The sequence below is a fragment of the Aplysia californica genome, unplaced genomic scaffold, assembly GCF_000002075.1.
Source record: "Aplysia californica isolate F4 #8 unplaced genomic scaffold, AplCal3.0 scaffold00415, whole genome shotgun sequence".
In the NCBI taxonomy this organism is placed as follows: Eukaryota; Metazoa; Mollusca; class Gastropoda; order Aplysiida; family Aplysiidae; genus Aplysia; species Aplysia californica.
Window position 1 is genome coordinate 135261 of NW_004797685.1, and position 14998 is coordinate 150258.

Here is a 14998-nt window from a genome sequence, read left to right on the forward strand (position 1 = left end):
ACTTCGTGATGTGTTATCCGTCGTGGGCCTACCAAATTCTATCGTAATTGACAATGGCCCAACCTGGACCAGCTCAGAATTTCAAAAATTCATGACGGCTAATGGCGTAAAACCCATCACCGTTTCACCATATCATACTTCCTCGAATGGATTGGCAGAACGAGCGGTACAAACTTTTAAAACTGCTATGGTTAAGATTGACAAAGGTTGTGTGAAAGAAAAAGTGTACAGATTTTTCACTAAATATATAGGTCATCTCCTCACTCAAATACAGTTCTTTGTCCATCGGAGCTGATATCCACTAGGAAAACAAAGACACATCTGGATTTGCTACAACACCCTGTTGTTCATTCATGGCCACGTGCAAACACAGCAGGTAAGACAAAAAGAAAATCGTGATAAAACTTCTAAGAACAGACGCATTGAGATAGATGACAATGGGTAAAGTTGTACATCAGACTGGTCCTCTGTCTTTTGAGATTCAAACTCCTTCTCAAAGACTGATAAGAAGACACCAAGATCAAATTCGAGTCACAAGTTGCGATTTTGAAATTTGTCTTTCTGATCAGTTGTCTTTAGTAGAAAGAGGGGAAGAAAGTGTACAGAAAGAAAGGTGCGAGTTTGAGAAGGAAGAAAGTGTACTGAATGAAAGAATTAAAGATGGATGAAAGAAACACTAAGAGTGCAAACAAAATTAAAAATGCTTCATGTCCTCTATCTGAGCAAAGCTTTGTGTTAATGCCTCCGCTCTGGTTGCACCAGAACAAATAGCCAAGGCTACAGTAGCAACAGCAGTGAGTCTCTCGACCCTGTTGTTATGACTGAAAACCTCCTGCACTGAGAAGGTCTAGCAGACCACACAAGGCGCTAGACAGGCTTGTCCCATAGTAGCTTTAAAGTATATCTAATCCCAAGATGTTCTACTTGTATTGCAGCAGACCCTGTGTGTTTGTTGCAAATGATTATTGTCTTATCCTTGTTACTAATGTTACTCTGTGTATTGTAAGCAATTTTAGTATGTGAATGATTTGTGTCCAATTGCGACCACTGTTTAGAATTTGATTTCATATTCAGTTTGGAAAGGTTTATCCCAAACTCAGTTACCTTCATTTTGGTCCTTTGATTCACACAATATGAAACGCTTAAAAAGGGAGGAATGTAACATATCTCTGCAATATGTTACATGATCAATAACTGTTTGGTTCACTATCGTTTATTGCCGTAGTTATGTCTCCTTGTTTGAATTCGTTAATTTAGCACTCTTCAGGATGAGCAGTAAAACGTTATGATTCAGTAGTGTCATGAACATCCAACATGCTCCTTTCAGTGTACGGTTATTGTACTGGACTATCCATGTGTATCTAAACTATAATGAGGCATCACATCACCCATCTATTTAGGTTCTCCAAGTAGGTTTTTCTGGGTCTACCCCTGCTATCTCTCCACTCCAGGTTCTCAGCAGTCCCCTAAAAAAACACATTCCTGTTAAACCGTTTCTCTTTTTCCACTGTCTTTTGTGATTGTCCAGCCTTCACAGGCGTATAAAAGGGTTGACCATACATAGCATTTCATAACTTTCATTTTGATAGTCATTGAGATGCTTCTGTCTTTTATAATTAGGCTCATTTAGTTGACAAGATCTTTACCATGGCAATTCTTTGTTTTATTTCTGTGAAACAGTTGGCATTATAATTATATTTTATGAAATTGAATATCCCAGACATTTAAACTGTAGAATTTTTTTTATCTTTTCGCCTTTACTTATGGGATTATAAATATGATTAACTGCTTTTTATATTATCATTAATAATAATTATAGTAATAATGATAGATTGCATTTTTATAACGCTCTATGCCATACTAGTAGAGGCTCTGAGGGCTTTACACCAATCTCATAATCATTGACACAAGAAAAATATTTCACAGAAACAAGAAAAAACAGTTCAACCACGTAAAGAAGAACTTTCACAACATACATTAACTATACTACACGAAAAGATATATACACGATAACTAACAATTAAACAAATGAGTCTTGAGCAATCGCTTAAACCTATCAAAATTTGTTGTTTTATGAGATCCGGAGGCAAGGTGTTCCAGATTTTGGGGCCAAAAAATGAGAAACTTTTCTCACCAAAAGATAGTTATTTCATTCTAGGGACTCTGAATTTTGTTGCATCTGCGAATGACAGTATCTGACGAGATGGAACATGCCGTGTTCAAAACTCAGATAGATAGGATGGGGCTTTATCGTTAAGACATTTAAATCAGATGGTAGAAACATTATATTGGATTCTTTTATCAACTGGAAGCCAATGCAGAGCTTTTAACATTTTGGATGCAGGACCTTTCTTCTTTTTCTTCAGCACTAGTCCAGCGGTGTTATTTTTGGCCACTTGCAGCTTCCTCATTCGTTCACAGGAAATACCAGACAGAACAGGATTACAGTAGTCAAGTTTTGACAAGACAAGAGAGACAGAGAACATGCATGCAACATTGGCACCTTATCTTACTAATTCTTCTGAGATCAAGGTACATACATTGAATAACATGACTTATACTTGGTTGTGTTCAAGGACATATCTGAATTTAAAAAGATACCTAGATTCTTGACCTTGTTGGGAAAGGATATGCTAGTATTTTCAATTTCTAACCAGCTTCCATTAACGTCATTAAGGTTTTTTTAAACTTCCAAATAGAACGATTTCCGTTTTTTCTTCATTCCACATTAATTTGTTTTCCCCCATCCATTTTTTTCACTCTTTCAATGCATTTCTCTACTCTTTCTATGAATTCATTGGTGTCACATGGGTGAAAAGGGCAATATATCTGTGTGTCATTGGCGTAGAAATGGTAAATGAGTTGGTACTTTCGTATAATAATGCATTGTGTGTTTTTTCACATTCAACAATACCCCTACACCCCACTTTCCGTTACAACAATATCTAGAAAGTCCTTCTTTTGAATTTGCAATTAAAACTTTGCCAACAGCATTTCTGATGCTGTTAATAGTTTCGCAATTCACTTTGAGACCTGGGCATTCTTCTACATTTTTATGGATAGTTTCACGCACTGTATACGTTAAAGAGATCTGGTGACATAACGCACTCTTGTCTCTCTCTTTTAATCTCCCTATATTTGCTGTATTTTCTATCAATTATTACAGCAGCATTTTGGGCCCTATATAAATTCCTAATATTTGCTGTGAGAGACTCATTGGAGAAAATATATAAACGGTAAACTTCACAACATCGTGCCCAAACTGGGGCCACGAAAACCGTCTTTTTTTTGCTCGATTGCGTGTCGGACACACCTCCCTGACACATAAATATCCCTCAGGGAGATGAGTAACTGTTCTGTGTCGGATGCGACACAGATTTCACCTTTAGACAAATTCTAACAAAATGTCCAGACTTTGGAGAGACTCGAAGGAAGTATTTTAAATGCAAAAAAATTAAATTACAAATCTGTTCTCCGTCGTTGGTCTCAACAGAATTCTTGATTTTGCCTTAACAATAAATTGTAAATACTGTTATTATAGCACCTTTATATGTTATTTTAAAACTAAGATTTTTCCACGAATTTTTTACATTTTAATTGAAATATTGACCCAAATCAAGCCGTGCTTTGAACTATTGTGAATGCAACTAACTTTTCTTTTGCGCGCTCATATTAGTCATATGACCTTACGCAGTAGCGAGCGTCGTAAAACTTTCACTAAACAAGCAAGAACCTTTGTCTTCTTGTTTGGACGTTGTATCCGTCTCAACCCGAGTTAACATGGCAGAAGCGGCCTGCCTCCTAAATGAAATGATCTAAATTGTATGGATGTAGGCGTAAGGTATCTACAATTACATTACTTTTGTTGACTTTTTCAAAATAACGCCACAAAGCCCATTAAAACAAAAATGTCCTTCGTAAAGACAGGGAAAACGTTGTTGCCAGAAGTTGAACAATGGAGAGTGCCTAGACTGCAACGGTTTTGTTTGTTTGTTTGTTTGTTTTTGTTTGTTTGTTTGTTTTGTTTTTATGTATCAGTTTGTCTTAACTTAATAATAATATTTTTCCACAATGATTGAGGCCAAAGTAAAAAAAAACTTTCCTTCATGAATTTATATAAAATACTATAAATGTCCGTCACGCGGAAAATGGGATTCTTCTCTGTACTTCCCATTTCTCACACACATTTTGCATACGCATATGTGTTGCAGCGTGGTGGAATCAGGCTCTCGTCAATTTTTGGGCATGTAGAGTTATTGGTAGCATCTTGAGGCTTCATTTGTCTTTATTTTGATGAAAAAAGTATCAATTTATCTTGAATACAAGTCGAGATATTTGCGAATGAAGGAAGTGGGGGTCACCTGTTTTCAGAGGTGAAGTTAGTGAGAAAATGGCCGCCAAAGATTATTTATTTCCTTAGGTTAAGAGTCCGTGGTTACTTAAAATTTACATTTTTTGTGCCTCTAATCTACGTTTTTCCGAAACATCCTCAAGAAATGAGTTCTTTAATGGACAAGAAAGGTGCTTAGCCAAAATATTTAAAAAATGATAACAATTCACAGACCTGCGGAAAAATGTAAGTTTCTTCACTTTGATTATTTTGACGAGAGCCTGATTCCACCACGCTGCCTCACATATAGTTTACGTCACAGCTCATTATTGACACATTTTTAGTGGCAAAATTTGTTACAAGAAAATAATTTTATATTGAGCACCTGTTAGCTCTAAAAGTTCTTAAAACTTGTGTTCAATGAGCATAATGTAGGGATTAGAAGAAAAAAAAATGAAAAGACACGCTTTTAAAAACGATATTGCCCAAGCAGTAAACATTTAAAAATATGTAGAAACCACCTGCTTGGATTTTTTATTAGAATTTAATTAAAAAAGAAAGTTTCTAGAATACAGCTAACAGGTGTTTACAAAAATATTGATCTGTTAAGACGAATTGATTCAAGTAATCGTGCAAAAGCTGGCGAATCTATGTTTGATAATTTAGGAAATATTTGACAACGAGTTGCTTCACGAATTTTTGACCACACTATAGTTGTAAGTAACTGTAGATTTGATTATTTCCATCTCACCCATGAGGCTGATGTTCATGCTGTCTTGAAAGCCTTGCTTGGCAAACACCACGATGTTGATGATGTTAGAAGCCACGCCGAAAAGACTGACGAGACCACAGAGGACCACTCCGTTGACCACTTGGACAATGTACCACTGCTCGTCGCTTACGATGTCATAATGTGAAGGAGAAGGCGACGTCGTTATAGGCAGGCTGTCGTCGCGAGAGTCAGTCGAATTGTTTACCCACAGGTTTGTGAACGACATTCTGGATAGGAGAGACGCAACGATTGTTACTTTTGCGCTAAGCTCCTCCCCGATTACAGACAGAGACTGTGATTTATGCTCTCAGTACTCAGGAAACCAAGACTTAATCAAAGACAAAGAACCATCGTGTAGCATCGTTCTCTCTTTGTGTTCCTGTATTACGCTCTAACATTATAGCAGCTAATTTTGATTAAGATGTCGATTATACCATTAACGTTGTATAACAAGAGGCATTAATTGTTATAATTATATAATTTATGTTACATAATTATTTTTCAAACTGTCTTTTTATCCCTTTTATTTTAATTGGATTCGTCTAGTTATACTGAACGTCAGTGCTGAAAGTCTGTAATAATAGATAGCATTTGCACATTGCTAATTCTCGCTCAAAAAGCAAGCTCTATGAGCTTCCCAATCTATTTATAATTACCAAATTATGTTAATTATTCTAGTTAACATTCAGCACTGAATTGTAAAGATTTGATTGTCCCAGTTATCTTACTGACAATATCGGCCCTCAAAAGAGGTAATTGAAATGCCTTTGTTTATCAGATTCAACGTTTTGTTTCGTCTGGCTGCGTCTCCGTGCGCTTATTATCTATCATAACTGTTTTGTTTTTTTCGAATGCACCTAAAAAATATAATGAGTTGATCTTCAGAAACCTGCAGACGGACGTGTTAAATCTTTTGTCGATAAGTAGAATAATACATGGTGCTCATTACGGATGGGATCGACCGACTCAGTCGCCTGAAAAACAAACGTGTTTGTTTTCAGTTTCAGGCGACTGAGTCGGGCGATCGACCTGGGCACCCCGTATAAGTCGACCCGCAGTCACTATGACAGACACAGCGCACGTTAGATCGTCGATTTGAGCTCACTTTATCATTATAAATAATTATTTGTCTGACTATAATATTTCCAATCGTGTGAACAGTCTTTCGCGCGCTAAATTTGCGGGAGTTTGTTTCACTATGTTGGACTTTTCTATTTTGAATGTTTAATGTGGCTTTACGATACATCGATACTGTGTGTACTCAACCGCATTCAGACGGGTGTTGAAATGGCGCAAAATAACAAAAATTAACAGTTTTTGTAAAAGAGGTACTATTTGACAATGACAATCTTTAGACTCTACTCATCACACAGGGAGAAATTTGCCTTGGTCGTTTACAATGGCAGCGGTTGATACCAAGATAAGGTGTACTCACACATATTCACAACAAGACAGGACATTAGTAAATACATGTCCCACGTGCTGAAACAACCCCGCTCCATAAAACATTCTCTCTCTCTCTCTCTCTCTCTCTCTCTCTCTCTCTCTCTCTCTCTCTCTCTCTCTCTCTCTCTCTCTCTCTCTCTCTCTCTCTCTCTCTCTCTCTGTATATATATATATATATATATATATATATATATATATATATATCTATATATATCTATATATATATATCTATATATCTGTGTCTCTCTGTCCCTCCCTCTCTCCGACTGTGTGTGTATGTGTGTGTGTGTGTGTATGTGTGTGTGAGAGAGAGAGAGAGAGAGAGAGTGTGTGTGTGTGTGTGTGTGTGTGTGTGTGTGTGTGTGTGTGTGTGTGTTTGTGACATGTGTAACACTGTGTGCTCAGTAACCTGATCGGAGTTGGTTCAAATGAATTTCTATATCTGCCTGCCATTGTTTTCTGGGAAATATATCCTTTACTGCGAGTAAATAATTGAAATGTCAGTGGGTGGCTATATCGTCATTTAGCATTATTTCCGCCTTTTTAAGAAAGTTTGTCGTGTGTGAAAGTACAAAGTTACTTAGGTCTCTACCAATTGTTCTTTATGCCATTTTGATCAACTTGTTTATTTTTGTGGTGTGCAACCATAGCTAGAAATACCAAAATTTATCAAAGCTTCTATTGTGGAGGTGCACAATATCTGAAGGATGGATGGATTCAGATAGAAGGACCTGAGTTTTCTCAGAAAGTGCAGCCTCTGATTTATATTTTTAACGAGCTTGTTCACGTAATTTTGCCATGTAAATTTGTTGTCGATTGTGAGACCAAGATATTATGACAAAGTACTTTCAATTGTTTCTTGTTTGAATTACGAGAGTTGGGATTGTTGGTTTTCCTCTTCTTAAGTCGAAAGTCTCTTCTTTTATTTTTGAAAGATTCAACTTTAGAAAATTTAAATTGCTCCATTTTAAAAAACTACTGCTAGCAGCGTGATTCAACCACGTAAGTCCTTTAATAAACCTAATTTTTAAATCCCCAATTTGGAGGATTACTGCAAACTACAAAGGGTGTATTCCTTCAGTATATCAATCGCCTATATCACACCATTCTCCAATTTCCACGTGATTCAATTGCCCATGTGCCAGTTTTGCAGCCAGCGGGGAATAGGCGGTTTGAATCACGCAGATTCAGCGGCTTGTTGAGGTGTTCACCTGTCGCTTGGGCGGACTGACCCACACGACTGTGGCTTTTGTCAAAACGGACTAGATTGTAAAATCAAAACAAATTGCCGCCTTTATTAACTTTGACTCAGATCGAACCCTATCGACAGCCTGAAGAGTTTGTCAAGGCAGTTTGCGTAATCTATCACTAAGTTCGGTAGCGGAGTTGAGAAAGGGAGAGATGACATCAAAGAATATGTTAATACAGACTCGACCCCAGTCGGTAAATTGTGGCAAAAGCTACTGACGAATGGACTTCTTAAAAGTCTATGATTGACAACAAAGGCTCGCTTATTTCACATTCGATACAATCATTAGTAAATAGTGACATTTGGCATTTTTAGTGCTCTTTGCTGCGTGTTGCATGTATGTATCATTTTTGAACAGTTGATCGGTTAACCGCTGCCGGGAAGATTATAATTTAACGTGTCACTCGGAAAAAAGCAGCTAATTAACACATTCACAAAGAAGAATCTCTCTTCAACAGGCCTTCAACTTCAACTCTCCAGCTTTACACTCCTACTTGAAACAAATCTCCGGTGACATGCTACTTGAATCCAAAACAATAAGTTTGTATACATCTGCCATTACACAGTGGTAATTCGTGACTGTTGCAAAAGACAGTTTATATGACTTGGAGATGGGAGCTCTACGATTGTCATATTACCAGAGAACAGAAGAGAACAAGCATTTTTGAGATAAGTAATTCTTTGACAAACTTGACGAAATTGCATTCCCACTACTACAAACATAATACAGGCAAAATTCTATCTGGAATAAAATTTTAAAGCTTTGAAGGCCTTTATATGTAGTAGCAAAGATATTGTGAAGAGTCAAATCGGAACACATTGTCCCAGACGACTTTAGCTAGGCTAGATCTAGATATTCAAAAGAGCAACCTGTTGTTGCATGTATCTCGGAACTATCAATGTGATGTATGCAGGGTAGGAGAAAGAATCTAAAAGAAGCGTGCACAAAACCCTGTGGATGGGACCAGATTATATCCAGTGTGTTTGGGCTTCAAAGCAGATTTGTTAGTACAGCGTTGAACCCACAGGAGAAGGACCATTGATTGCCAATGAATTCTTGTGTCAGTAACTTTCTGGAGGAGCCTACTGACAACAAATCTTGGCATATGCAATCCGCGACATTTGTACTAGATAGAACAAAACTGTTGAACACAATTGCCTTGGAAAAGAACAAATGCAAATGGAAGTGGACAGCACCCACGTACCGTATAATCGAAAGCTCAGTGAAAAAAGGTCTGATCTATGTTCTCATAGATAATCTTGACAGCTTTTAAGAAAGCAAGACAGTGTACTCCCCCCCCCCCCCCCTTTTATATTCGATTTCTTGGCCATTCAGACCTGATCTGGCTGAAACAAAATCGACCCAGTTGTCACAAACGTTCGTTGCCTTTGATACACATTGAACAAAAACATCCAGTACAAATTGATCGTTAAGATGAATGGTCTTTGTTACCTACTCCAGGAGGCCAAAAAAAAGTTCTGCCCCAAAACACCCAACCACATTGTGTTTGGATCACCGGAATATTAAGCAATCAAATCAACTCATTAATAAACTCATAATTAAAGCATGATTATTTTTATGATAATCCCAGACGCTACCTGTCAATGAACCAAGATTATTTTTCTATGTAAGCAACAGTAACACTCACATTTTTCTTTATTGTTTGTAAATTATACTTGGACAGTTCCTACGTCTACCGTCAGTTTCTGAACGGGTCAGGGGGAGTTGTGTGTGTAAAAATAAGGACAAGAATAGAATGAGGTGGTATGAAGGTGTGTCGTGAAATTTTTACTGTGAACGCCCCATGACGGCGTAACCTGAAAGTAAATGATTGAATACCTTTAAAATGTAAATATTAGCACACAATTACTTGAAAGAATGTGTTTATAACTTATTTTGTTGGTTTTAAGCATTAATATCTTTACATATAAAGACAATGAAAATTAGGAAGAATATTTAATTAATTTCAAATTACATGTAGTATATACCTTCTGTTTTCAAGCAACAAACTTTAACTATCTTTCTTACTTCAAATATTACTCGCTTAATTTTTTGAAATTATATTCTATTTGCTCAGAAATAACTGAAATGAAAATGGAATGCTTTATAATTACTCTTAAAATGAACGATTATAATTTGCTTTTGTCGATAATTCAGACGCCTAAGTGACTATCGGTGCTCGCCGAGTGGCGTAGATTAACGTGATTCAAACTCCAGGACGTCGTCATACTGCAGTTAGGCTGTTGAATCACGCAGATTTAAGGCAGATTTCGTCTACACCACTGTGTCCCGTAATTTTTGTAAGAAATAATTTTTTTATTAAATATCTGAAAGTCAGATTTATAGGTATGAGCTTACAGAAATAACTCAGGGGTTTTTTCCTCGCGTAAAATTTGTCCCTTGTCACTTAGGCGGTTGGATCACGCGACTAGAGGTACATATTTCTTTGAGATATTATTTTCCATCGAATTTTATTAATCCAATAATAATGGAGTCATCTGTGAACTTATTTAAGCGTGTTGTTTCATACTTACGTCTATGATCGTTGGTATATTATTGTATACAAAACTGGTGACAAAACGCATCCTTGAGGACCGCCGGTGTTACAAAAGATTGTGTCAGATTTTTGCTGTTCAGCTTAACATATTATAACTGTGGTCTGCAAGTCAAAAATTCCAGGACCTATGCTTCGCTATAATGACTAACTCTAAGACTCAGAAGTTTTTCATGGCAATATGCGGTTGAATTTTTATCAAATGCTGAGGAAAAAATCGACAAAAAGTACCATTGTACATGTATACATTTTTGATGTTTCAATGTGTTTCATAAAGAGTCACAAAAAACAAGCCTTTGTTTAAGTTCACATTGCCCTTTCTCAAAATCTATTAAAGTTGTTTAACTCATTAACATAGTCTTTCATTTTTTTACTTGCACACTCTCTCTTACTGCAGTATAATACGTTATATTCTTTAAAGAGAAACGAACCACTTGTGCTCTCTATTTGGACGAAATAGCTGTACCTTACTTAAAATTACGACTCTGATGGCATGTCTGAAAAAGGGCCATATTGTTTGGCTCTGCTCTAAATCTCTACTACACAGTAGTGTAATATGTAATATGTAGTTCTCCGAGCATTGGAGAATATTGTAACAACAGGCAAGTTTGATGGGAAGAGAGGCAGAGGCAGACAGAGAGAAAGGATACTGGACAAGATGACAACATGGCTGGGAGCAGCAAGAACAATAGACACCATTGCTGCAACGCAAGACATAGTGAAGTGGAGGTACATGATCACCCACGCCAGTCGGCAAGGCACCGGATAATGATGAGGTCTCCGAAGCGTGTCCGTCCTCCGCAACTTGTCTGAAGACTACAGGCAAAAAACGACTGTAGTCAAATAGTGAAAATGAGAAGGAACCAGTTTCGAATGCTTCTTGACTCATAACTGTGTTTCTTTTCAACTGCTGGTTGATTATTGTTGTTAGATTCCCCATTCAACAACACTTAGCAATAAACCACCAGTCAAACAACTATGAAGTTGTGAGTCCTCATGCTTTTAAAATTGGCACCCTCACAATGTTTGTGACTACAGTCGTTCTTCCCCTGTGGTCTTCGTCTATTTCCGGGTGTTCTCCGCGGCGTGTCCTTTTCCTATTTTGCACACCCTTTATCCATGTTCCACGCGCATTCTTTCCCTTCAATGTTCACATTGCACACCGAAGCAATTGTGAATTATGTGGGTCATAATTATGAAATCAGGCTCTCGTCAACATAATGAAATCGAAGAAATTGGCATTTTCCGCTCTTTGGGAAATTTAAAAAGAATCATTATCTTTAGCCTCACCGCCTTTAATACCCATTTAAAAACTCGTTTCTGTTTGGAATTCACTGAAAAATGTTGATCAAAAGTACAAAAAATATGAAGTTTCAGTTTTCACGGACACTCAAGCTTTGGAAATCACCAAACTATGACGGCCATTTTCTCATCAATTTTTTTTCTGGCACCAGACTACCCACACTTTTTAAAATCGTAAATACCTCCGCTTCCATTTAAGATAAATGTGTACTTTTCAAATCAAAAGCAAGGCAAATGGACAAGCCTAAAGATTATCTCAATAGCTCTTAGGCTCCAAAAAAACTCTAGGCGCTTTACATAAATGCACGAACGCTTGATTCCACCACGTCTCCACACAGTATAGTTCATACCACTTGTTTCACTTGACGTGCGCACTCTTTCGCTATACTTTTTGTATAATATGAAAAGGTGTAATAATAATGATAATAATAATAATAATAATAATAATAATAATAATAATAATAATAATAATAATAATAATAATAATAATGAAGATCATTCCTATAACGCCCACTCCCGTGAAGACACATCTCTAGGCGCTTTACATAAATGCATGAACGAACAATATTCACGCACGCGACACACACACGCAGACACACACACACACACACACACACACACACACACACACACACACACACACACACACACTCACACACACACACACACACACACACATCTACTTGTTTATCACACGCGCTAACACATCGTTACGAAATGAGCACATACACATACATAATAAAATAATATACACAATGCAATTCACAAAATACATAAATGGATACATAATCCTTTACATAACATTGTACTGAACATGAATCTACTGACATGAAAATGATGTCATTAATTAATGTGTCTTTAAAGATTTTAAAAAATCTCAGATTTTGTATGTCTCAAAGGTTGAGGAAGAGAGTTCCAAACTGATAGAGCAAGGTGGGCAAACGATCTTTCAGCTAATTTTTTACCCCCTTTTCTAAGAACTCTTAAAAGATTAGGATCGCCTGATCTTAGTGATCTAGATGGAACATAAATCTGGATGAGATCACTAAGGTATGAAGGAACTTTGTTATTGACACATTTATGACCTAATATTGCAATTTTATATGACATTCTAGCTGACACGGGAAGCCAATGCAACGTTCTTAACATGGGAGTAATGTGATCCCTCTTCTTTTTCTTTAGTACAAACCTAGCAGCATGATTTTGAAAACGTTAAAACTTGTGAAGAGTGGTATTTGGTAAGTTGGCTAGTAAAGCATTGTAATAATCGAGGCGTGAAAACAAGAAAGATGACACGAGCGTTTTCAACAAGTGTTCTTTCAAAAACATAGACATATGACCAATTGTATGCAATTCACAAAATAAAATGGTACATAAATAATCGATATGATGTTCCATTGACAATTTTGAATCAAAATACACTCTCAGATGTTTTGCTTTATCAGTAAAATACAGTTTTTCATTTTCAGTACAAATATGATCAATGTCAATTGGGAGATGGCTTTTCTTTGGGTTACATAAAAAAATTCGGTTTTATTTTCATTAAGCTGGAGCTTATTATCAATTATCCATTTTTATACATCATCAATGCACGGACCCATGGTGGTAAGCAAGGTTTTAACATCTGAAGGTGGAACAGATTTATATAACTCTGTGTGTCGTCTGCGTACATGTGATAATTCATATTGTGCTTTCTGATCTCAGCTCCAATCGGCTGTGTATATAACGCATACAAGACTGACCCAATACTAAACCTCGAGGCTCTCCAAAGTCTAGTTTAAAAATTGACGAAAGAGAGTCGTGCACAACCACAGATTGTGTACGGCCCATCAGGTAGGACCTGAACCAGTCAAGAACCCTGCCAGGCAGGCCAAACGTGTTGAACCATCGTTCAATAAGAATAGTGTGATCTATAGTGTCAAAGGCAGCACTAAGATCAAGGAGAGAAAGAATTGATATTTTGTTCTCATCCGCCTCACACTAGAGGTCGTTATATAATTTCAATAGCGCAGTTATTGTGTTATGAACTTGCTGATAAGCAGATTGATTTAATTAATATAAATTGTTTTCTTTTAAACGATTCTTCAATTGAACCAAAACAACTTTCTCCATGATTTTTATTTTATAAAAAGGGAAGGCTGGGGACAGGTCTAAAATTCTTGAGCTCCTCCGGGAAAAGATGAGATTATTTGAGAACGGGAATAACTAAAGCATGCTTAAATAGTGATGGTACTACTCCAGACTGAAGAGACTCATTAATGATGGAAGTTATAACTTCAATGACACTATCAAGATGCGTGATGAGCAGTGGTGTTGGAATGGGATCAAGACTACATGTTTTATGGGGTGATGACATTATGATTGATCTTACATCTTCTTGTGTTACACGTAAAAATTCATTAAAGATTACCCCAGAGAATGTTTCAAAACAAGGTAGTTTATGGGGAGTCTTGTCAATTGTTTTCCTAATCGTGGATATCTTTTCTCTAAAGTAATGACCAAAAACATCAGGAAGGTCACTTTTAGGTACATTCGTGGGAAACTTGTTGCTGGCCTGATCTTTCTTCCCAGACAGCTGATTTGTTGTACAAAATAAAGCTTTAGAGGTGGTACATTCATTAATTGTTCTGTTATAATACATGAATTTGGCAGATGTTATTAACGATTTCACTTTGTTTTTACAGTGTCTATAAATGTCCTCATGAATTTTCAGCTTGGTTGACCTCCACTGTCTTTCAGCTCGTCTACGTTCCATTTTAGATTGTTTAATTTCCAAAGTCTTCCACGGGGCAGAAGGTCGATAAAACACTGTTCTGGATTTGACTGGTATATGTTTGTTTAGTAGTTGACACATCTTGGAGTTGAAAATGTCTACCTTCTCGGAGGTTGAACCGTGTATGAATTTCAGAAGCTGGCGAATGTCCGCTCCAAACTTTTCATTATCAATGTCCGTTTTTAGGGTTGTTATTTTGCGGTGTCTCAGTTTGGGCTTCCCTATACGAGTTATTTCAAAGGACACCACGTAGTGATCAGAAAAGCATTTGTTCTTTACTTGAATTTCACCGATTGTATTGACACTGTCAGTAACCACCCTATCTAATGTGTGTTTTTTTTTATGTAAGTGGGGACATCAATGAGTTCTTAGAGACCACGAGTCTCTAGAATAGATTTGATAGATTTGACATTAGTGTCTAAGGTATCTTCAAAATGTAAATTAAAGTCCCTTAAAATTATAGGCTGTGTCTTCTTGGTGGTATGCAGGTCTAGTAAATCCTGGAATTCAGTAATGAAATCTTTAATTTTCAGTTTGTTTTTCCTGCTGGGAGGTGGTCGATAGACACAGA

General features: G+C 36.9%; 1 protein-coding gene across 1 annotated transcript; it reads right to left on the reverse strand.

The window, feature by feature from the left end:
• Positions 1–4897: 4897 nt before the first annotated feature.
• Positions 4898–5462, reverse strand: LOC118478201. The gene has a single exon (XM_035971311.1). The coding sequence runs from the start codon at positions 5326–5328 to the stop codon at positions 5020–5022; it is 309 nt and encodes a 102-aa protein (XP_035827204.1). The 5' UTR covers positions 5329–5462; the 3' UTR covers positions 4898–5019.
• Positions 5463–14998: the final 9536 nt, after the last annotated feature.

Excerpts from the sequence above, each read along its gene's own strand:
- LOC118478201 (XM_035971311.1), bottom strand. The coding sequence starts at position 5,328 with ATGTCGTTCACAAACCTGTGGGTAAACAATTCGACTGACTCTCGCGAC.